This window comes from Monodon monoceros, unplaced genomic scaffold (assembly GCF_005190385.1).
Source record: "Monodon monoceros isolate NGI ecotype Baffin Bay Population unplaced genomic scaffold, NGI_Narwhal_1 Super_Scaffold_4, whole genome shotgun sequence".
Classification (NCBI taxonomy): domain Eukaryota; kingdom Metazoa; phylum Chordata; class Mammalia; order Artiodactyla; family Monodontidae; genus Monodon; species Monodon monoceros.
In genome coordinates this window covers 45,713,651-45,738,533 of record NW_021703781.1, presented here as the reverse complement: position 1 = coordinate 45,738,533, position 24,883 = coordinate 45,713,651, and the positions used below count along the sequence as shown (strand labels likewise).

Genomic DNA, 24,883 nt, shown 5'->3' with positions numbered 1-24,883 from the left:
CAGCACACTTGTATGCTGTTGTATTTGCATGCAATGTCTCAATGAAAAATTTCCTTTTTTGGATTACAGCTACGATGAGATGGCAAATTATGACCTACCAGCTTCAATTAACTTCATTCTGAATAAAACTGGCCAAGAACAAGTGTATTATGTGGGTCATTCTCAAGGCACCACGATAGGTATGTATAAAATAAAGATGGGAGGTTGATATAATGTTTTATTACTGTTTGTTCCTTCTTAAAAGTGAAATATAAAAGAAATAATGTTCAGATAGAGTTTTGTGTTTGTTTTTTAATGCCAGGCAGAAATAATGAATAGGGCAAAGAATTTTGGTAATATTGAGTCTTCTCTGGAAATTCAGACAAACATAAATAGATGAACATGGTGTATGGTTCCCTTGATTGAAGGAATCAATGTAAACCACAGCCTATTACATATTTTCCTAGTTAAGTGATATGGGGATGTGAGAGAGTAGAAAACAGGAAGTTGTATAAGTGCAGAGACTTTTATAAAGAAAACAAGGAAATACACTGATTTTTTAAAGTGAAGTGGAATAAAGCTAGCTCCAAGGATGCCATAGTACACTTTATTTACAAATAATTTTGTAAAGTCATATATATTTTTAATTTATGCTGATGATAAAAGTATTATGTGTTCATTGTAAACAGAAACAGAAAATTTAGCAAAGTTTTAAAAAAATAAAAATTGCCAGGAGTTCTCTGGTGGCCTAGTGGTTAGGACTTTGAGCTTTCACTGTCTCGTCCTGGGTTCAATCCCTGGTCGGGCAATGAGATCCTTCAAGCCACGCGTCGTGGCCTACCCCCCCCCCCCCCAAAAAAATGCTTGTAATTCGAGCAAACAAGAGTTCCTCTGATTAGGGACTAGAGACCTGTCCCATAATTTATTTAATTCCCCTGTTGGCGTTTCCTATGACTCATATCTTTGTGTTCCTATCACACAATCTTCTTAGAATACATTCCTAGAAGACAACTATGATGTGAAAGGTATGAATGCTTTGAAGTGTCTCCCTATACGTAGTTAAGCTGCCTTGCCCTCACTACCACTCCTCTTTGTCACCTCGAGAGGCTTCAAGCAACAAGTAACATGGACGTAATTGCCCTCCTTATTAATGGACTTAAGTATTTTCTGCATCTATATTCGTTCTTCCATGACCTGTCCATTGGTGTCCTTTGCCCCACTGCTTTCAAAATTGACATTCTGGGGCCAAGTTTAAGGCAAGAAGTGACCTGAGAGGAAGCTAAAAGATATTTTGAAGCTAGAGGATTCTAAATATGTAAGTTCCTTTCGAGTCCTTGGCGACTGCGTTGAGCACCTTCGTACATCATTCTTGGTGATGGAGGGGGGGCAGTAGGGGATGGACACAGTGGGGTGGAGCTGTTAGGAATAGTCTTCGATTCCCTGGCTTACATCATTAAAGGAACGGGAAACATCTTCTGGTTCTAGAAACCCGGATTTCTTCCAGTGCATATGTAGGCTGAAAATCAAAACAAGCACTTAGCAAAACTTGATTTACTGGTTTAATCAAATTCAGTGTTTGTGCACATAGGAGTTCAGAGACCCTCGTTTCAGGAGTTTTGCCTCCTGGCATTGCTTGCACAGGTCTCAGATTGCCACTAGAAGGCGACACGCATGCCTGCCCTTGCCTTTTCAGAGAAAAGTCCCAGAAGATGGAATTCTCTTATTTTCCTTTTGTTCCCACAGGTTTCATAGCATTTTCACGGATCCCGGAGCTGGCCAAAAAGATTAAAATGTTTTTTGCCCTGGCTCCCGTGGCCTCAGCCCAGTTCGCTACTAGCCCTCTAGTTAAATTAGGACGATTTTCAGATCTTCTCATTAAGGTACTTGGATTCCCCCCACCTCCACTCCCTTCCCTCACAGATTTCCTTTTTGGTTCTGAAGAATTGGCCTATAGAGGAAGAAGGTGTGTCTTCCTCCCCTGTGTTTTGCTATCAATGGAACAGTGGGTTTTCCTCTCTCCGTGGTTTTTCTTTCCCCTTTCACCCCTACTTCCAGATCCGGGGGAGCCAGGGAAGGTGTCCTTAACTCCACACTGGAACTCCCTGTTCTCATGGCTAACACGTCAGTGCAAATCCCCATCCACCTTACAAGGAGAGCATAGCTTAAACCTTAAACCTCCCTGAAGTTGCCCTTTATTCCATAGGGTAGGTCTGTGCCTAGGAGTAGGCAGCAGATGGGAGACAGGCGATGTGCTATTCCACATGCCCGACCCTGACCACACTGAGGGTGATCTATTATATTTTATTATATGGCCCCTAAGCAGAGGCCAGTAACTTCATCGGAGCTCAATGTGTGAACCCTCCAGGATTTGCTCAAGGAGGAAGCAGGTTTTTTTGTTTTTTTTGCGGTACGCGGGCCTCTCACTGTTGTGGCCTGTCCCATTGTGGAGCACAGGCTCCGGACGCGCAGGCTCAGCGGCCATGGCTCACGGGCCCAGCCGCTCCGCGGCATGTGGGATCTTCCCGGACCGGGGCACGAACCCGTGTCCCCTGCATCGGCAGGCGGACTCTCAACCACTGCGCCACCAGGGAAGCCCAGGAAGCAGTTTTTATGAGGAGTTGAGAGCCAGCTGAGGCCAGATGGTCTGTTACGCACGCACTATGTTTTATGTGTGATAGGTGTGCACACACACATGAAATCCTATACAGAAATATATACTTATACATATCTCTCGGCCATTTAAGAAGCATGTTCACAGGACATATAGACTATACTCTGACCTCAGAATCTGACTCTCACCTAAGATGGGATTCTCTGTACCAGTGATCAGACAGGCAGGTAAGATGTGGGCCCCTCTAACCACATTTATTTTAAATACCTTGGATAACAGAACCTTCGATTTTCATTATAAACAATTCAGAGATTACGAATAAAGTACCCTTCAACTACCAAGGCTTCTCCTAGCACCTACCTCAGAATTAAGCACCGTGCTCAGCCTGGGGTCTTTTCCTATAGACCTTGTGTGTGAATTTGTATACCTATATAGGTCCAGAGAGAAATGTATTGTTTCAGTGTAGACAGTATCCAACTATGTAACTTGAGTACCTTGATAAAGACCCTATTTCCAAATAATATCACATGCTGAGATACAGGGAATTAGGACTTCAACATATCTTTTTCGGGAGGGACACAATTCAACCCATAAAACTGCCTTTGTAGGCATTTGAATTTTTCACTCTGCTTGTCCCTCCAGAGGGTAGGCATCAACGAAAGGGTAAATTATAAGGAGACAAATTTGGGTTCACTATAAAGAAGATCTTTTTCCTATTTCCTATTACACATGTACACGACGATCTGCCTTGAGGGCATAATGATTGCCCCAGAAATACTTGAGCACAGGTCCAGGGGCCATTGGTCAGGTCTGATGTACACCAGGAGTCAGCAGATGTTTTCTGTTAAAGGTCCAGATAATAAATATTTTTGGCTTTGTGGGTCATATGGTTTCTGTTTCAACTACTGAACTCTGCCTTTGTCTTTTTTTTTTTTTGGCTGCGATGGGTCTCCGTTGCTGTGCGTGGGCTTTCTCTAGTTGCGGTGAGCGGGGACTATTTTTCGTTGCGGTGCCCGGGCTTTTCATCACGGTGGCTTCTCTTGTTGCGGAGCACGGGCTGTAGGCGCGTGGCTTCAGTAGTTGTGGCACATGTGCTCAGTAGTTGTGGCTCGCGGGCCCTAGAGCACGTGGGCTTCAGTAGTTGTGGCACACAGGCTTAGTTGCTCCGTGGCATGTGGGATCTTCCCGGACCAGGGCTCGAACCCATGTCCCCTGCATTGGCAGGTGGATGCTTAACAACTGTGCCACCAGGGAAGTCCTCTGCCTTTGTCTTGTGAAAACAGCCAGAGACAATGTGTATAGAGAAAAGCATGGCCGTGTTCCAGTAAACTTTATAAAAACAGGCAGTGCTGGCAGAGGAGACATGGGGAGTTATTGTTTAAATGGGTACAGAGTTTCAGTCTGAGATGTTGAAAGAGTTCTGGAGATGGGTGGATAGTAGTGATGGTTGCAGAACAATGTGAATGTACTAATGCTGCTGATCTGAACACTTAAAAATGGTTAAAATGGTAAATTTTGTATTAAGTATTAAAAAACCCCAAAAGGCAGTGGGCAGGATTTGGCCCACTGGCCAGTAGCATCGGATCAGATCTATGTGTCCTTAGCAGACACATTGCTGACCGACCACAGTTTCAACTCTTTCTCAGAAGTCACTAGCAATCCATCAAAGTCAGATGAAACTTTGGGGATGGCCCTGGGATCAGGGATCATTCAGGCCCCCTCCCACTGTAGAAGTCTTCTGTGGACCTATGTGATTTTTTGCCTTCTTTTTTTCGTTTGAGACTTTAAATACACATCTGTAATATCTGCTATTGCCTTAGTAAACGTATCACACAGGTGTCCTAGTTTGAATGCCCACTGGTTGCCATTTCTCTTCTGAGGCCATCCGTGGACACGGTTGGCATGTGTCTGCTTGTGAGGTGGGACGTGGAGGCCATACACCAGAAGGAAATGCTGAGATATTCTTTTTATTTTGCAGGACTTATTTGGGGTTAAAGAATTTCTTCCCCAGAGTACGTTTGTGAAGTGGCTGAGTATACATGTTTGTACTCATGTCATTCTGGAGGAGCTTTGCGGAAATGTCTTTTTTGTTATGTGTGGATTTAATGAGAGAAATTTAAATATGGTATGTATGTTTACAATAACACTTGCTTTAAACTGTCAGTGATTTTATTTTATCTGTGAATGTGCTTCTTTGTGTTGGAGGGTGTGGGAGAGGCAGGAATGACCTCATTAGAGCTCTAAAGGCTCTTTCATTTAACGGGTATAAGAATCAACCTTGGCAGGTACCTGGAACACCATTTACGGCTAACCTCAGGCCAGCCATTGTCAGCTTCCTACATTGTACCTATGTGGAAACTATGGAATGAGGGAGATCGGTCATCATTTAAATTGCAATATTTATATTTATTATAGTGATCTTTTTCTTCAAAATAATTACTATAAATGTGTTTAAATTTGGAATGGCCATTTGCACACACACACAGGTACATACCCACCCATGTATATATACATTTATTTATTTATTTTATAAAATGTAAACCCTTGGCCAGCAATGTGCTGGTGTTTCTAAATACATTCGTAGTTTGTCATGTTGTATTTTGAAAACAGGTCTTAAAATTCTGGAATGAAGGCTCTAGGGAATTTTTAAGGGATGTTAATTTTTCTTGTTTCTGATGAATAAAAGCAAGGTATGATTGTTATATAAAATTTTGGAAATTCAGAAAAATATGAAGAAGAAAATAGAAATGAGCAGTAATCTCAACCAATACAGCCCCACGGTTACCATGTTGCTGTATATCCTTCATGTGTATTCTGTGTGTGTATGTGTGGTTATTCATATTTTTACAGGACGTATTTGTAGTCAAAGAATTTTTTTTCCTGCTCTTAATCTCACGTATTTGAGATTGTGGCTCTGTAGTTCTTAATGCTTCAAGGTGCAAACTGTGTTTATTATCAATGCCTCCTTCAGGCTGTTTTCATTCTTTATTTCCACATGTTTATTTTACAGTCTAGAGTGGCTGTGTATGCCACACACTCTCCTGCCGGAACTTCTGTGCAAAATATGTTACACTGGAGCCAGGTACGCATTCCAGGAGTACAGTGGGGGGTTTGTGGAACATCGGCCTTAGAAAGTTCTGTGCATTCCATGAAGCAAATAGAAAGGTAGTCTGCTTACACATCTGAGCTGCTTTCCTTCCTGAGTCCTGGGCTCCCGTCACTATCTCTATGTCGCTTGTGTTATCCTCCCTGGGGCAGACTGTACTACGGTGTGAGTTCACCAAACAGCTATTGGGGTTGACTTGTTTGTTCTTTTCTTCCCGCTCCCCTCTGTCAGTTTTTCATTGAGTCCCAGATTTATTTTATTTCTGTGTTGCTCCAGAAAGCAAGATTTTAGAGCAGCTTTGGAGATAGAAGCTGCTATTTCAGCATTAACCTATGAACATTGTATGCCTGAAACATCAGTGGAGAAACAGAGCTAAATCAGTCAAGGATATAAGTAAGAGACACTAAATTTTAAAATAGAGTTTTGAGTGTATGATCACACATCACGAAAGTATGCATGTTCATTCTAGAAAATTTATAAATTACATACGAGTATAATAATAAAAATTCTCATAAGGTGAAAAATAAAATTGTTCTGTAATCCCACACAGAGATAGAGAATGTGTACCAGGGATATAAAATGTCTCTGCATTCTACTCCGTATCTCTTGCTGCGTATCATTTCAGAAAGAAGTGGTTAAGGATATAGATAGAAATCATAATTGCAGAAATAGATTGTTTACTTTTCTTCTTACTCTTTTATAGCTGTTTTTTTTCACCTGACAATATGTCAGGGACTTTTTCTACCTCAGGACATGTTTTTGTATAATCTTTCCCCCAAAATTCTTTTTAAATATGAAATAACTTACCATTTAAGCGTCAAACCAAGATGCAGTGAGTGCCTTGGGCAGCAATCTTCAAACGACTGGCAGTCACTGCCTGTATCAGAATCATGTGAGTTGCCTTTAAAAGTACACTTTTTAATATAATATTATTTTTAAAAAGTAAGGGATATTGGGTTTGTGGTAGAGCTGTTGGATTAGCTACAATCCAGGCTTTTAAACACAAAGCCTCCTGTGTCCCATCCCTAGAGATTCTAATTCATTCGGACTGCAGTGTGTATACCTTTATTTTTTTTAAACATCTTTGTCGAGGTATAAGTGACCTACAATATTTGAAGTGTACAAGGTAGTATGTTTTGCCATAGATATACACCTGCAAAGCCATCACCACAATCAAACCAGTGAACGTATCTGTCACCCCCAGAAGCCCCCTTGAGTACCCCCTCCACCCTCCCCCATCTGCAGCGACCCATCTGCTTTCTGTCACTATAGGTTACTTTGAATTTTCCAGAGTTTTGTCTAAATATAATCATACTGTATATATTTGTTTTTGTCTGGCTTCTCTCAGCATCATTATTTTGAGATTCACCCAAGTTGTCATGTGCATCAGTACTTCATTTCTTTCTGGTGCTGAGTCGTGAGAATTTATATTTTTAAAAAATTCTGCCCATTAGATTCTTCTGCCCAACTGGATTTGGGAACCTCTGACCCGGGACATCACTGGTATCCTTCCTCAGTTGTCCCAGGAACGTTGTCAGTTGCGAGTGCTATCAGTTATCTCTCCTTGGGCTTATCCCTGTGGAACCAGGCAGGACCCGGCCTGAGGCTTTTAGCCCCGTAGTGACTGTAAGGCCTAGTGTTAAGCGTCAGGGACTCAGTACCAGAGTTTGGCCTAGAAGAGGGGCATCTGGAAGGCAGGTAGCTCATGACGTGCTGAGGATCACACCTTTACCTCTGAAGGGATGTCCCGAAACCTTCAGGAGCCCTCAGATGTTCACCCCCAAGCGTCCACTCAGTCCCCTACTTTTCTCCCCAGGCACTTCTCCATCTAGAGCCGCTTGTTTTCTCTGTATGCCCTGCCATCAGAAGAGCCTTATCTTTCTGAGCATTTTTACCCTCTTACCTAATGGACATTTTTCAGTAAGGTCCAGTTTCTGTCACCTCAAGAGTCAGTGCTCCCCTGTGTGGAGGACGACTGAGCCGAGCTGGAGGCTGATGCTGAGCGGCCCACGCTGGCACCCCCATGCCTCAGCAGAGCACAGGTGACCGCCAGCCCTAGCCTTTCAGGTACCCTTGGGAATGTGGTGGCCAGAGCTGTCAGACTACCCTGTTGCATGTCACAGCACGGTAGTCCTCCAGCCTTTTGTGCTGCAGGCCCGCACTGGCGTTGGGTTTGCCTAGAGCTCTTGGATTGGCTGCAATCCAGGCTCCTGCTCTTGTTCCAGCCCTTTTTTGTGTGTGGTACGCAGGCCTCTCACTGTTGTGGCCTCTCCCGTTGCGGAGCACAGGCTCCGGGCGTGCAGGCTTAGCGGCCACGGCTCACGGGCCCAGCCGCTCCGTGGCATGTAGGATCTTCCCGGACCAGGGCACGAACTCGCGTCCCCTGCATCGGCAGACGGACTCTCAACCACTGTGCCACCAGGGAAGCCCATTCCAGCCCTTTTGTCAAGCAGCTGACTGGGGTCAGGGGCTGCTGGCTGTGGATCAGAGCACCGCTCTCAGGCCCAGTGGTGACCACGTGGTTTTAGGTCCTCACTGCATTGCAGTGTGCACCACGAACGTTTCTGAAGGCCAGAGTCCCTGCAAAAGTCAGCCCTGCCCTTTGTTCTTGTGCTCCCTGTGTCATCCCTTTGTTAAGAAAATGGTTGCTTTGTGCAGCTGTTTCATAGGATCTTCTTGACTCTCCCTCCTCTGGGCTGTTGGCCAAGGGCTGCCAGCCAGGGACTGCCACTCTCTGCCTACGCAGGACGTGCTGGGGCAGCAGCCCTGGTCCCTGCTGGGAGAGGCTTCCACTGAGGGTGTGCGGGGCCTGAATCCTGGCAGGCTTGAGGGCTACAATTCAGATGTGAAGTTGGGAGGTTTCCGTGGCAGGAGTTTGGGGGTGCCCTTAAAGGCCATTCTATTCATAGTAAATTTTGAAATGGATCTTTTGTGTAAGTAATTAGCATTCAGTTCTCGAAGTTCTAAAACCTAGTTCTTCACTTTTTTTAATTTAGCTTACAAATCATCTTCTTCTCTTTATAAGCCTCACACGTTTCAGAGACCCTCCGGAATCTCTAGCCCCCTTGCCAGCTATGCCCAGAGCCCAGCTACTTGCTCCTGTTTGAAGAAGGCCGGTCCTAACATATCTTTACAGTGCTGTTCAGAATTACTTAGGGTGCTATAAAAAAATACAGTTTCTTGGGTCTACCCAGGACTTGTTGAGAATCAGAATTCCTGAGGGTATGGCTCCGGGATCTGCATTTTAATAAGCACCTTGTAAGATCTGATGTTCTCTATTGTTTGAAACCTGCTGCTTAAAAAAAAAAAATGCAAAATATACATTAGCTAGGCTCTTCAAAACACTGTAAGAGACATTTAGTAAAATTTTTGTTATACATACATGTTCATTATGAAATTTTAAAAATATGTGAGGACAAGAAGAAAATACATTACCTGTATGTCTACCACCAGGGATAACTACGATTAGTATTTGCGTATTACAGGGGAGGTAAAATTTTTCCTTTACTCTCTTCGGGTTTCTGACTGGGACTGACATAGGACAAATTAACTGGAGAAAAGCATATGGATTTCATTTACGTGTACATGGGAGCCCTCACAAAAATGAAGACCCAAAGAAGTAACTAGGCCTAAGTGCTTATATACTAGGTTGAACAAAGGGTAGCAGTTTTAGAAAAGTAACTAAAATATATGGGGAGACTTACAAGACACGAGAGTTATTTTCACAAGGTCTTTTTGTATAATTTCTGTCAGCCTCCTCTTTTAGACTCTGGTGATGAGCACGCTTCTTCCTCCTGGTATAGGGAGGGCTTCTTTCACATGGGAGTTTTGTGTTCTCCTTTTAGAAAGAAAAAGGAAGGTCAGCGTCCTCTTCACATCTTCTGTTTTTCAAGTGCCTTTAACTCAAAATAATCATTATGCCAAAGCGGCATATTTTGGGGTGGCATGTCCTGAACGCTTACACTGTAATCTTATAATTTTTTTGGTATAATTGTTTCCATTACAGAAGGAGGATTATGCTACATGCACTTTTTAATAATTTTATTTTTTATTTGATTAAACAGCATTGTATTTCTGAGGTGCAGGCTAAGTTGCTGTATCAAAGACCCTAAAATACAGCATCTAAATAAATAGTTTCCTTCCTCAGAATCCAGTCCAGACATCAGTGGCACACAGTTGTGGAGGAGTTGTGACTGCTGTGGGAAGTCATGCAGTGACCCCGTCCCCTCTGCACTATAGCTTGGCCATCTCTGGGGCGCTGGCCTCTTCTGCCTGGTTGAAACTGGGTCACGTTCATGGCAGTTCCAGCCCCCAGGAAGAAGGCACATGAGGGATATGGCTCCTACCCTGGCAGCCATGTGCTTAGCAAAAACTTTAGAAATTTTATTACTGAAAGGAAGAAGGCAGGAATGGGTACTGGGGGGCAAATAGCAGCCTCTGCCTTAATCAGAAATGCTTTTCCAGGTCAATAACTACACTTAAAAATATTTGTAACTGAGGACAACTTTTTATTGTTCGAATTTATTATTATTATTATTATTACTATGATAGGTTTTTTGGCAATAAAACATTCTGGGATAAATATTCTTGAATTAGAGATCTGTCCTTATACATTAGGCAGATGACTTCCTTAGGATACAGTCTTAGTAGACTTAGTGATCAGAGGGTAAGCATCTCTTTAAGACTTCCAAATATGTATGGTACTTTAGAAAGGTTGAACCTATTTACATTTTCATTACCAACAAGATGTTAAAATAATTTTTTAAATCGTTTAAAATTAACTTAAAATATTCATATGTTGATAAAGGTCAGGTGAAAATGCTTATAATACTAGGAGAGACAGTTTTTAAAGTCTCTCCTAATATTATAAGCATTTCCACCTGACCTTTATCCAATAAGATTACCACTTAAGTATAGCCATAGTGCATGTTCAATTTTACTTTCTGACTTTTCTCCACTTAGTATTATTTATAAACAGTTTTTCTTTCTATTGTATTATATTTGTGTTTACGACAGTGGCATACCATGTGTATATTGATATAATGTATTTAACCAAGTATCTGTCATTGGATGTTAGCTTATTCGCAGGTTTTTGTTGCTATGAATAGTCTTCTTCACATTTCCCTCCTTCTGAGATGCCCTTTCAAAGGCGTAGTTTGAAGTCCTATGACGCTGAGCACCAAAGTCAAATCTGAAGTTTAGCCTGAACTCTCGGCACGTCTTTCCTTTGTGTCTACACTCACTCTGGGTGCTTTATATAAAAGCCAAAGACATATGTGAGAAAGTGACAAGCTGGTGTCTGTCTATGGGGGCAGAACAACTTGCATTGATGTATTTTCACTGGCATTTAGAGCTAGGGAAGAGATGCACTAACAGGTGCTGTAAATTCATACCTTATTCTGCTTGTTAAATGTGCTGCAGGTATTAACATCTGTCACTTGCAATGGCGAATGCGAATGCTATACATTCCCCCTGTAGTACCTCATCTCACACTGTTGTTTATTGTATAAACCAGTAGAATCTTATGCAATTGATAAGAACTGAAGCCAAAGGCAGTTCTGACAAAGAATGCCTAGGCTTTTCCTGTTTACCAGACGCCACCCTCTGGCCAAAGCTTATTAAACAGTTTCCAATTCATTTGGTTCGCCAATTTTGGATTTAATTCTTGACATATTTTTAATTGGGGGATATAGAGGAGGTATGGATTTGCATTATTTAAAAATTTATGAATAAGTGACTTTTTGTTCATATTTTTCTATCATGCTGTCCTAAATAAGCATACATTTAAATTTCATATACAATATCATTTCATGGCTCTAGTATCCTCAGCTGATTGGAATTGTTCAGTGTACAGTACAATTTGGTGATTTTACTGGTACTGGTACTCAAGAAAAAGTGTTAAATGAATTAAATTCATAAAATATTAAATAATATAACTAGTCAAATCGGATGGATATATAGGAAATATGGAGATTATATGTAATATAATTATATATACAATTAATGTATTTACATACTAATATAAATATATTTATCCATATAAATACACATTAATATATTAATCAATTGTTATATGTAATATGTATTTCTTTCCCAAGTGAGATAGTGAACTCTTTGGAAAAGTTTAAGATTCAAGTCCCAATAAAAAAACATCAGCGTAAAGTTTATCCAACGGGTGCAATGCTGATCCAGGATCATTTACAGCACATATGTGTAGCTGCTTTATTGTGTCATGTAATAGCTACTTTCCAATCACACAGTGAGAAATTAAGTCATTTAGGAAAGGAGAGCAAAATTATGCCGTTTTATTTTAAATTGCAGTTTGGAAATTAAGAGTGAATCTGGGTATCGGTGTAAACTTGGTATCTGAGGGGGTGGCTAACTCTTGCAACCTGTGATGCTATATCAGATTTCTGTGTTAGATAACTTTATTTCTCCCCCAATTATCTTCTGTCTAGCTTATTAAATTGCAGAAGTTTCAAGCCTTCGACTGGGGAAGTAGTGCCAAGAATTATTTTCATTACAACCAGGTAAAGTCTTCAGAGTCTTTAGAATTAAAATGGGCCCTGAAAACTCATCAAGGAAGCCAGCCTGAGTTATGAGGATTCTGGCTGGGTTCAGGTGCCAGGGGAAATGGTCGGGAGGGTTGACTAGGTAGCCTTTGTTTTCCCCCAGTCAATTCTAGAACAACCTAAGCATCCTGGTTCGTGCTTTGGACCCTGTCCTTTCCCTGGCTCTGTATAAATAGTCATCTCTGTCATCGGTCATGGATAGTGATCAGGCACACAGACCTTAAGAGTCAGACAAGCCTATAGGGCTGTTACCTGGTGGTTGGGGGGCCTTGGCCAAATTACGTTGCCTAAACCTTTTCTTCCATATACACATGAATTGACCACTTTTTGGGTGCTAAGGGCTCTGAAATGGGAGGCACTCTGCTCATGTTTTTCTTATTTAATTCTCAGAATATCCCTGTGACATAGATGCGATGATGATTAAAGAGGAAGAAACAGAGGCTTAGGGAATTTCTATGACTTGGGTCACACCCCAGAGGGAAGGGAGGTGTGGATATGACTCCAAAGCCCCTTCCCAACCACTTGGTTTGGTTCTACAGCTTGGCATCAACTACCTGGGAGAATGACGCCTTCCTCCCAGGGGATGAAACTCGTTGCCTTGCCCAACACAGGGTAACAACTCGATAGCTAGCAGTTGTAACGGCTAGCATTCTTTTCTTGTGGGTTAGGCTTCTTTTTGTTCTGGTAATAGCAACTTGAAAAGTAAATAGAGTGATTTTCAAACTTTAGTCTTTGATTCTCAGATCAGATTTACTAATCAGTGTTTACTGGGGATTGTATTTTTGTCAATTAAAACAACAAAGACAAAGCTTTCTATGGGTTTTCATTACAGAGTTACCCTCCCTCTTACAATGTGAGAGACATGCTGGTGCGGACCGCTGTCTGGAGTGGGGGGCAGGACTGGCTCGCGGACGTCAGCGATGTCAGTGTCTTACTGACCCAGATCTCCAACTTGGTGTACCACAAGCACATTCCTGAGTGGGAGCATCTTGACTTCATCTGGGGCTTGGATGCCCCGTGGCGGCTCTATAATGAAATGATAAATCTAATGAGGAAGTATCAGTGAACGCCAGACTGGAGACATTTACTGTCAAGTCATGTTAAATCTGTTTGCTTAATTTCTCTAAATATACGTGTTTTCCTTTCCCAGGCGTTTTGTATTTTTATATTCAAGAACATTATGCCGTTGAAGATGCCCAGTTCTCTCCAGTTAGGATAAGAAACGCTTTTGCTTTTTTTGTTTAATCAAACAAACTGCCCGCCAACCTTTGATCCTCTCCCATGGGGAGGAGAGTGGTCTTAAACCTGAGGAGGGGTGGGTGATGGTTTGGAAATCCGCAGTTTCCACTGAGCGAGGCTGTGAGTGGAGACTGAGCCCTGATTAACCCCATTTGCAGGTAGTGGCTGCAGCTGCGACCCTGGATTCAAGGACTGTCCATCAAATGCTCTCCTTGGACAAATGAAGCAACCAAAGCTGGCGGAGACAATGCCATAGGGCCCCCAAAACATAGATTTAGGAGTCCAATGTGATCTCTCCCACTACTCTGTAAGCTTGAAGATATATCTTACTTACCTCTGTATGCCCAGAATCTAACACAATACCTGGAATATTAGTGAGTTAATAAATATATGCAGACTGACAGAATGTGTGACAAGTGATAGACTTTGTCATTTAGCTATATGAAATTAGATGCACAAGTAACATCTGGGAGGGTCTGAAGTGGATTCTGATTTTTCATGGCAACTAAAGTGAAATTGTAAAGAAAAGAGTAAAATTGCACTAGATGTGAAGGATATACGTCCCCAGGAGGATGCCACTCTCCCCACTGGCCTTATGTCCCCCTCAAGAAAGAACAATGCTTTCTCCTTTGACCAAGGCAAACTGGTTTGGCCAACCAGGTACAAGATTCTTGGGTCAGGGCCAGAAAGAACAGGACAGTGAGTGGCTGTTTTTGTTTGTTGTTTTCCAGCAGTAGTGGGAGAGAGCTCATCAGAGAATGGCTTCTGTGTCCTAGGTGACTTGGTTTCCCTTCTTTGGTTGCTGCCATGGAGTCTCCTTCAGATGCCCTTGAGAACTTGTGGTCAGTAAATCTGCCACTCAGACCACGGGAATGAATGAGCAGCGGCTACATTCTATAGAGTCCACCTGTTGTTGGAGTGTTTTTCTCTTCACCTCCTTCCCAAACTCTTCCTTGGGGATTTTTCTTCAGTATGTGGGCCAGTCCAGAGGTGATGTTGCATGGTGGTTTTTGCTACAGTTGGGCTACACGGTGCATTTGCCTTTGTTGCTGGCCTCTTGCTCCTGATGCAGCTGTGTAGGCTCTTATATCCTTACAACCCTAGCTGCATTCATGTAGCTTTGTTTCACCGTTGGCTGACAGTGCCGAACAAGATTGGACCTTGTACCTTGAGAAGTCCTGTGACAGGTTGGGAGGACTTCTGACTCTCTTCTTTTCCACTGGGTTTGCTATATATTCTTTTGAGCAGAGCACAGAGATCTCCACAGACCTCTAGGGCAAGGAGAATACTAGTTAATATTCCATCAACTTGGAACTCCAAGATCTTGTGTTTACTTGCGTAAAGCCACTACATGAAGTCACAATTGAGAATGAAGTCATTTTTTTCATTCGCCATAAGGGGGCGCTCTTGGCTCTGCTTCTTAACCTTTTCTGGGCTAGGCAGAGAACTTTGCTGATTTAGGAGGCAACTGGTAATTTGAGGACTGATAAGACCAACCATGTCTGTGGTCATTTCTGTCCAGGATTATAACTAATTCTTGCCTAATTCGTAATATCTGAAAAATGTTCTCAAAGAATAACTGTGCCCCAAATGGGACATGAAAATAAAAACTTGCCTAATAGCTAAGAGTGGTCAGAAACCTCAGACATGAGGAGGAAGTGGGGAATGCTTTAACCAAGGCTTCACACTTATTAAGACTGTTGATATTATCTCCAAACAATGATTATTTTGTGTTTGTGGGTATGAAACGTGTTAATTTGTTAAATGTATGCCTTTAAAGTATCCTGTAATTTTAACTCGTCTTTTTTTTTTTTTTTTGATATATGGAGAGATTTTCAAAATGTGACCCCTGAAAGGCAACATCAGGTTATCATAATTCTGATTTTAAAAAATTTGTCAGTGATTCATTCAAGAGTATTTATTGAGTATTTATTGTACTGTGCAAGGTACAGATTTCAAGATCAATTCCAAACTAAACAAGTAAAACCTTCTCTACCAACTTGGTTTAGTAGTACTAAAACAAATACTTTGCATTTTTACACTGTGCCTTCTGGGGTTTTGAAGCCTTCTCATAAGGCTTTGATCTTTACAGCACCCCTTTGATGGGTAAGGTGAGTATTTTCTCTGCTTTACAGGCAACAGTATGCCTTTTAATGGGGATGATTTTATATGCTTTAAATATTTTAAGCAGGTTGTTGAGAGTTCCAACAATGTCAGTAGAAGCACCCACTTACATGTGACACAGATGGATCAAAATATAAAGAGAACACTTTTAAAACCAAGTATGTATCAGCACCTGTGTCAAATAAGGCCATCAAGGACTCTCTTGGGGGAGCTTACACCCTCCCCCCCCCAAGTTCTTCATCAGCATCCCCTACTGTTTTGGTGTTGATAATTATTGTTTTCTGAGTCTTTTGTAAACTGCCCTATAAATGGAACTTCGATGCCGCACTCCAACACCAAACTCCTCCTGTAGAGGTACCTACCTTGAAATTGACACTGACCAAGTTCTGCTCTCAGTTTGGCTCTTACTTCCTATTGAACCCTAGCTAGTCTTGACTTTTCTGAGACTGAGTCTTCATGTTTACAAGGAGGGATTAGATTTTGATCTTTGAGTTTGCTCCACCCTCTATGAGTTTTACGTGTTACAGCTGTAAAACGTTAAAACACTTCTCATCTCTGATACCCAGGAATAATCGTTTCGGTTAGATAGATGCCAACACAGTCTCACCTAATTATGGAAAGAAAAAATAATCGTAAAGGCCGTGCAAAAAAAGAAATTGTGTCATTGGTAAAGGGTTTTTCCAACTACATCTTCTATTTTTTTCTTGTGGGGAGGTGGGGGCATTACACGTTGTCTTTTGGTGAGTTGGTACCAAATAGCTTTGAGATTGTGTTAAATATGCACAGACCCGATTGGTGTACCCTCAGAAAAGTGATTGGATCTCTGTCCGAAAGACCACGCCAAGATAAAAATACACAGAAGTTGAAACCAACTGGAGAAGCACAAGAAATAGTGTGGCCAAAATCCTAATACCATCACAAGTCAGTAAACACCCTCTTCTATGGAAAACCATCCCAGTAATCCCAGTAAGTAAATAGACTTAAATGATGTCAGCCAGTGCCCCAGAAAAAAATGATTCCTTTTTAAGCCTCTATTTAAAGCCAATATCTTCTAAAATGAGCATTGAGTTCACACAGATATCTTTTGAACCTCATATGATGCTTGACACTGTGGGAAAAAAATTCTAGACGATAGACTCTGTGCCCTAAAAAGACCTATTCATCTAGCAAGCCATTAACTAAATTTTGTGTAAGTTTAAAGTGTTTAAAGGTGCATGTTTGCCAATGCAGGAAATGGCACCACTTAACTCAAGGCTAAATAGGGCTCAGTTTTATTTGGGTCCATTAAGTGGTGCTGGTTTTGATCGGTCAAAATGTTGTGCCTACTGTTTCAGCATCCTCCATGAGAGAGAGTGGACAACTGATGAGATTTTAACTGACCACTTTCCCCGAGACAATTGCATTTGTAGACAGGAGGACACAGACTTCTGTCCTGGGGGGGGGGGGGGGCTTCATGGGCTGGAAAGGCAGAGAAGCTGGTGGCTATTCTTCAAAGTGCTGCTGCGAGTAAGAGGGGAGAGCCTGGGCCAAGCAGGCTGAAGCTGTGGCTTCAGGTCTTGCTGCTCAGGGTTTTATGGAGCATATTCTAACAGGCTTAGGGATAGAGGATGGAAGAACCAAGTAAGGAAAAGAACGTGATGGTTGAGGCTGGGGCCTCAGAGGAGGCAGTCCTGATAGCAATCCATTAGCTAAATCCAAATTAAGCAAATGAAGCCACCCACTTAAATCTGAGAGATTCCAAAGCATTCAAGCATGAGAGCTGAAGCCAAAGAAAAGAACAGCATGTGCTGAACGGAAATTTGAAGGTTGACTTAATGTCTGTGGAGGGCAAATCTGAGTGACATCGTACTTCTGAGCAGAATTCATTTGTAAGTGTGAGAAAGTGAGCTTTGATGGTCCCTCTGGAGCACTGAGGAGCCCAAGAGTGAAGGCTTAGGAAATGGCATAAGAGACATTCAGTAGTGTGGTGTAATTCTCAAACTTCTTCTTAAAAAATCACCCCCCCAACACCCCCCAAAAAAAGTAAAGGAGAAAAAGCCTTCCTCTTCTCTCTGAGTTGCTGCATGAGTTATACAAAATTCAAAGGTAGGGTGATGTCTGCCAGGAACGGGAAAGGAGAAAGGGCCTGGGTTGTCCTAAAGGTGAACTGCAAAGAGCAGTGGAGGAGGGGGAAGATTGAAGAGAAGCCTAGAAAGGACAGGCTGTCTAACTGGGAGAAACCCCCCCAGCAGGGAAGCCAAGGGCCTGCATGGTACCTGTCTCTGCTACCATCCAGATATCCAAGCAACGTTAGAAAATTCACCCCCTTTCCTTTTTCGCATTGGCTGTCAAGAAGCTCAAAGCTGCTTCTGAACATTTATCTGATCAAGACACAAGCAGAATATCGTAATATTCTTATGGCCAACTGAGTTTAAAAAAAATAAAAAAGGCTGCAGTAGGGCCAGAGGCTGGGGGTTCCAGAGAATGGGCATCTAAGGAATATCCATATTCCATTAGTGGCAGTTCAAGGAGGTTCTGAATTATGAATTGACCTATTATAGGGGTGTGTGTGTGTATACATACACATAAAACATCCCATATATATCTTATATATTAATATATATGTTATGAATTGGACTATTACGTATCATCTATTTTAGGCCCATATATTGGTCTATATTTTTGTACTTATTTCCTCATAGTATATGGCTTTTTATCTTTTATTTCTCTTTACATAACTTTATTTGATGTTAAATGAAAACTTCCTCAATTATTCTTTAGGTAAAATGTGGAGTACACATTTAAAATAATATGTCTCATTCTGTAACTCTGTTCCAGGCACTGTACTTTTCCTTCTGTAAGACCATGGCAATAATAATCTTGGCAGTGTGGCAAACCTGCTCTTCTAAGGACTGGATGAAATCACTTCAAGTAAAACAGTTAATGCCTTGCAGACGTTACATAGTAACTTTAACATTATTGTTATTGTTTTCTCATTTAATGCTTGCAGTAGCCTCATGCGGTGGCTACTATTGTTATTTCCCTTTGGAAAGGAAGGGGTGATAAGAATACGCAAAGCTTCATGGAGAGAGGCGCTGGCCCCATCCTCATTGTCTTTGAGGCAAGAAGAGGCAAAGCTAGGGTTAGGAGCGATCCCTGGCTTCGAAGTTTCCGTCCCAAACTTCTATCCTCTAGGCGTCCCTTGTGTCTGGCCCCCGGGTCAAACGCGGAGGTTGCTTTTCATGCAAGTTCTGGGGTCACCCCCTGCCCCCGCCCCGACCCAGCAGAGCTCTCTTAATACCGACTTCCTCAGGCTCAGTCCAGGCCAGTCGACTCCAGCTGATGGTGGAGAAACGCAGAGGTGAGCGTGGCCTCGCCGGTGGGCTCTCTGGGCCTGGGATGGTTTGGGGGAATAGGCGTCAAGGACGTGGGGCAAGTTGGCGTCGCGAAGCCAGCAAGGGAAAGGTAGGGAGGGCGTGACATCATGTGTTCAATCAACAGCCTCCCCTGAGGCTTCCAGAATGCAAAAACATTCCCTTGATTCTCAAAGTGGGTGGTTTACTGATTTCACTGCTTCCACCCCAAATTGAGATGCAGCGGCTTTTAGCCAGATCTGGGCAGGCTCTGGATGTTAAATCCAGCCCTTGACTTTTTTTTTTTCTTTTTTTTTTTGTAAAGTGAAGGATAACAGTCGCGGTCCCCTCTCTTCCCTCCGTGCCTCCAGGTTCCCGTCGCTGGTCTGGGCGACCCCGGCGCGCCGCGAAGGGACGACCCGCCCGCCAGGTTTGGGGGCTCCTCCGGGGGAGTCTGCGTGAGGTGGGATCTGGAGCAGTCCGCGAGCTGGCGGGCATAGCTCCTCACCGGAGACACTGAAACTGGAGGAGGTTCCCGTCCCGCCAATCTGATTTCCTGCGCTGCTCGCAGCCGCGCGCCGCCCAAGACCCGCGGTTAACTGCAAAAGGGTAGTTTGCTGATCACTGCTGGTTAGATCAATACGGCGAGAGCAGAAAGAAAAGATCCGAAATACGAAAGGTACGTGGCTTTTAAAAGTTTTTTGTTTTTTAATGCAGTTACACTTGAATCTTTATTAAAACACATAGACGCAATTTTACGTATGCATGAAAAAACACAAGTAATTCTGCACTGGTTGCAAAGGAGCTCTTTCCGGTGATGATGGAAATAATCTTCATCTTGTTTGGGAATGGTGATGATCCATGAATTGAGTTGTCAGAACTCGTAGAAACTCTACACTGAAGATCTGTGCATGGTATCGTGTGTAAATTGTACGTCAATTAGAAAATCAGAACGTAATCTTGCATGTATAGAAAGTACTGCGTGCCGTTGCGTAACTGCATACATGAATGCCGATTAAATGCAGCTGTAGATGAGTATTTATAGCAACTAAGCGCAACTCTGTTGGATTATTTAATTATGCAAGCTCCCCGAAGCCGGGAAGGGGAGAAAAACGGCGGCTGACATCACTCGGGGCGGGGCCGAAAGCCCTAAGAAAAGTCGGTAGGACCCGAGCGGCAGGCGCTGCCAGACACCACCTCATCATGAGCAGTCACAACGGCTCCGAGCTCCACGTCCTCTGCAGCTCCGGCCAGCTGTTCTTGCAGCCCCTCTGGGACCGCCTCAGGACCTGGGAGGCCCTCATCCAGTCGCCCTTCTTCCCCGTCTTCTTCTCCATCACCACCTACGTGGGCTTCTGCCTGCCCTTCGTGGTGCTGGACGTCCTGTGCCCCTGGGTGCCCGCGCTACGGCGCTACAAGATCCACCCGGACTTCTCGCCGTCGGCTTGGCTGCTGCTGCCCTGTCTGGGGCAGACGCTCTACCAGCACGTGGTGTTCGTGTTCCCCATGACACTGCTGCACTGGGCGGCCAGCCCCGCTCTCCTGCCCCCCGAAGCCCCCGAGCTGCTCCAGCTGGTCCGCCACGTCGTGCTCTGCCTGCTGCTCTTCGACACCGAGTTCTTCGTGTGGCACGTGCTGCACCACAAGGTGCCCTGGCTGTACCGGACCTTCCACAAGATGCACCACCAGAACTCGGCCCCGTTCGCGCTGGCCACGCAATACATGAGCGTCGGGGAGCTGTTTTCCTTGGGTTTCTTTGACACGATGAACGTCTTGCTGCTCCAGTGCCACCCGCTCACTGTCCTGACCTTCCACGTGGTCAACATCTGGCTGTCGGTGGAGGACCACTCGGGCTACGACTTCCCCTGGTCCACGCACAAATTGGTACCTTTCGGGTGGTATGGGGGCGTGGAACACCACGACCTGCATCACTCCCAGTTTACCTGCAACTTCGCCCCTTACTTCACACACTGGGACAAAATACTGGGAACTCTGCGGTCTGCTCGAGCCAAGTGACATGCAGGCACCCCTCCCGGCGTAGTAGTGGGTGCTGTGGTGAGGGGTGGGTGTACCTCAGACATTGTGCATTTCACCCTTGAATCGGGAGAGACACCCTTGAGGTTGCTTTTTTGTTTTATTTGCTGGAAACTTACAGAGAAAATCTGATGTATTTTTCACAGTCTAGTAATTTATGTAATGTTTGTATATCAACAATTATATTCTTGATGTGGAATTTTAGCTCACTTCAATAGCCTTGATATCTGGTTACAAAGTATCCAAAATCACTGGCGTATTTAAATAATCTCTGAAAAGGTTTGTTTGTAGAACAAGGAGTTTTACTCTGTTTGAAGGTGTCCTAGAACTAGGCTAAAATAATATATTTTTATGGAGAATCTGATCTGTGACTCTGTAAACAATGAAACATGTTCCTGCTGGACAGTGACTAAGATTATTGTACCTTTTTTCTTTGTTTTCATAGAGCTGTATATTTATATCGAAGGAAACGTTATTTATGCTTGAAAAAAAGTAAAAAAAGGACATAAACCAAACAAGTACTGGCTTCTGGCATTTTGACTGATAGAAACTGGAATGAGAAGAGGGAGCTGGGATGGCAGGTGCTCTTCAGAGTCTGCATCAGCCCAGCTGTGGAAAGAGGAATCTGGTGGTGGCAGGTTTGGGGGAGGGGAAGCTTGTAGGAAAGGAGGTCAGAGAAGGGATCTGTTTGTTGGTTTGGGTCTAGAGATTTCACAGAGGGAAAAACACTGTTGTTCTGGATGTGTTTTAGTTGATTTCTGTGTAACAGAAAACTGATAAAACTTACTCTGTAAAGTTTTACAGAGAGATTAACACTGGGCCACCATTGCATTATTTGGGGGGGGAAAGGGTGGTGTTGGGGGATGAGTAGAATTAGTGAAGTGCCTTGCTTTGCAAAACTGGTAAGTCAAGTGTGTGCTTTAAAGGGGCTGATAGGTAGGGGAGGGATTATGAGTGAGCCCCCCCTTTTCATAAAGCCGTCTAATACAAATGACCATCACACATTGTCTCTGCAATCTGAGATTTTTGTATGTTCACTTTTCTTTATGAAGACTTACATGCAAACTGCATACTCGTTTCTCAAAGAAAGAAAAAAGTGAAATTTGGCCCTGGATCCCTAGTTCCTCACCTGCAAAAGGAGATTGATTGTGTCCCAGATGTTCTCATAGATTGCTTGTGACAGTAAATGTGCCTATAACTGACTGCACACCTGTCACCCATCGTGTACCCCACTCTGCTGCTGCACAGTTGTGTTAATTTTATCTGTGGAACACCGTTTAGATAGATAGGGTAAAGTTAAAAAATCAAGACACTTTAGACAAAAGATCTAAAGAAAGGCAGCTTTGCGTGGAATTCTAGGCTCATAATATATGCACAAAGCTATCTTGTTTAAAGATGAAAAAAACCCATCTAAAGACTTGATATCCATACTCTGCCAAATGAACCTCCCTAGAAATATGTTGCGGTGCTCCAAACCTTTGCAAGATGCAATCAGAGTGCCTGGCTGCCCCTCTGATTTTCTCACATTCCCTCCCAATGGGCGTGCCCTCTTGGCTTCTGCTGAAGTCACCTCCTCTTCTGTCCGCAGCAGGACCATGCTGGGACTTAAAGATTATATGAAGAATAAAAAGTGAAATTCGCAAGCTCAGGTAGTGAGGGGAAAATGCTTCACTGGAGGTAGTGTGTTATTATCATGAGCCAAACGTTGAGCAGAGAAAGAAAAGGGGGATGAACAGGCTGGGGTAGAATATATACTATTAGTTGCTTTGAGCAGCTTTAGGCATGCAAAAGCAGTCTGCAAATCTTGGATAATGACAATTTGTTACAGCTCCCTTCCAGAGAATTTTTGAAAGGGGTCATAATGCCTCACTGTATAAGGGAATTTCCCATTTAGGACAAATTGTACACGTGGGAATTACTTGGGTTCAGAACACTCTCTCAGAGTTGGATGTCTTAGCAGTTTTCGATACCTTGGGGGGTGGAACTGGGGGGGTGGAGAGGATGAGCAATTTCTTGGATAGTTTTGAGAGAAGAAGAACAATGATAATAACAAAGTAATGCACATTTGCATGAACTTTCTCACATTGTTTCACTTGTTCCTTACACTCTAAGGGATGTAGAATAGTTATTATATTTTTAATTTTAATTATCATTATTTTTTCATGTTATGGATGGAGACTTGGTATCTGCACCGGTCAAGTGACTTGCTCCGGATGATAAAGTACTAGGATTTGGAGCTGGTTCTTGAACTTAGGTCTTGTAGTGTATACTGTACCTGTCTTTGGGTGGCGCTTATGGTAATCTTCACAACTGCCAGTGAGCTACAAACCCTGCAACACAAACAAATGGCCTCCCTCTGCCATTCCTCCCCTGTCAAACACAGCGTCCGCCATGAATTCAAAGCCTCTGCTTGGCAGGGGAGAAAGCCAAATTAATCTCAGCAGGGCTTGGGAAAGCATGAAGCAGGTCAGAGGCTCTGTTTTCTGTACCCCTCGTTGCACATCAGGGAAGAGTACACATGCTGAAGCCAGAGGGGTGTGGGGGGAAACTTGACTTGGGGCTTAACTAGCTGAGTGACTCTGGACAAGTTACTTAACCTCTCTGTGCTTGGCTTCCTCATCTGTAAAATGTAGTTAATTATAGAACCTACCTCCTAGAGCTGTTGTGAGAGATTTTGAGCTACTCTGTGTGAGTGCTAGGTGGGTTGGAGGTCTGGACTGTATTTGTGTTTGCTACAAATGATGCTTCACGATGTGAGCTCCAGGACTGTACCAGGATCGTAACCTTCTGTCCACACAGATGTTTGAGCTCTCCTGTCTACAGGGAACCAAAAAAAGTGTTGGAAAGAGCCAGAAGTCTGTGTTTGTCTGATTCTGTTTCCTTACCTCTGAGTCATCCCACTCCCACCTCTTCCTGAGACTTTCACTCCCTATTCACTGCTATCTTCCTAATGATCAAATCCAACGATTTCCCACCCTTGATTTTCCATCTCCTTGGCTTTTTTTTTTTTTGCGGTACACGGGCCTCTCACTGTTGTGGCCTCTCCCGTTGCAGAGCACAGGCTCCAGATGCGCAGGCCCAGCGGCCATGGCTCACAGGCCCAGCTTCTCCACAGCATGTGGGATCTTCCCGGACCGGAGCACGAACCCGTGACCCTTGCATCGGCAGGCGGACTCTCAACCACTGTGCCACCAGGGAAGCCCCTCGGCTTTGTTTTTAAGGTATTTGTTTCTGCTCACCAGCCTCTTAGAATGTGGTTCTTGCTTGGTTTTAGTGATGCTTCTCTATGTTGTTTTCCTTCCCAATTCTCCAGCTGTTTCTCCTTCCTTCAGTGGCTGCACGCTCTCCTCAGCAGGGAGGCCAGCCTCAAGGTGCTTCTCATTTTATTAAAAAATATCTATGTTGTGTGTAATGACGATCCTTCCTACCATCTTCTGGTGCACCCTCTAAATCTCTGCTGGCATTGCATTCCAGTGCACACGTGGGCACTTCTACGTGCACAGGCCATGTGAATGTGTATAAGTGCACGACATATGTATACACACTGTCTATGTACCTACCACGTACAAACTATATGTCCACACATTGTTATACGGACACAGACATGCATTTGCCCAGTATATATGTGTATGTGAACATACACGGTATATGTATGAACACTATATATGTACAAACATACTTTATACACCCTATACATGTATATATGTACCCATAATATGTATATACACTATATATATACATGTTCAAACGTGACATATATGTGTACATATATAGAGACATTATATACGTACATCTACCATATATATGTGTATGTAGTATGCATATGTATATATACAGATGGATATGTGTGTATATGTATATATATACACATATGTATATTCAGGTA

At 43.2% G+C, this 24,883-nt stretch overlaps 2 protein-coding genes across 5 annotated transcripts in view; both read left to right on the top strand.

Moving 5' to 3' along the window:
• Positions 1-13,413, top strand: part of LIPA (lipase A, lysosomal acid type) — a 101,179-nt gene extending 87,766 nt beyond the window's left edge. For both annotated transcript variants that reach the window (XM_029245248.1, XM_029245247.1), the window contains exons 5-10: positions 70-179; positions 1,723-1,859; positions 4,569-4,715; positions 5,601-5,672; positions 12,155-12,226; positions 13,101-13,413. In XM_029245248.1, coding sequence (XP_029101081.1) covers positions 70-179; positions 1,723-1,859; positions 4,569-4,715; positions 5,601-5,672; positions 12,155-12,226; positions 13,101-13,334 — 772 coding nt within the window. In that variant the 3' untranslated portion in view covers positions 13,335-13,413. The remainder of the gene's footprint in view (positions 1-69; positions 180-1,722; positions 1,860-4,568; positions 4,716-5,600; positions 5,673-12,154; positions 12,227-13,100) is intronic.
• A 5,460-nt stretch (positions 13,414-18,873) lies between these two features.
• On the top strand, positions 18,874-24,128 carry CH25H (cholesterol 25-hydroxylase). Of its 3 annotated transcripts, XM_029244629.1 has the most exons (3): positions 18,874-18,971; positions 19,335-19,642; positions 20,049-21,733. In XM_029244629.1, exon 3 carries the CDS (start codon positions 20,167-20,169, stop codon positions 20,977-20,979), a length of 813 nt encoding a protein of 270 aa, XP_029100462.1. In that variant the 5' UTR covers positions 18,874-18,971; positions 19,335-19,642; positions 20,049-20,166; the 3' UTR covers positions 20,980-21,733. The 3 variants fall into 3 exon arrangements, 2 of the variants coding, with proteins under 2 accessions (XP_029100462.1, XP_029100461.1); XR_003796946.1 differs by lacking the exon at positions 20,049-21,733 and adding an exon at positions 24,052-24,128 and having other exon boundaries at positions 18,927-19,642; XM_029244628.1 differs by having other exon boundaries at positions 18,927-19,642.
• Positions 24,129-24,883: the final 755 nt, after the last annotated feature.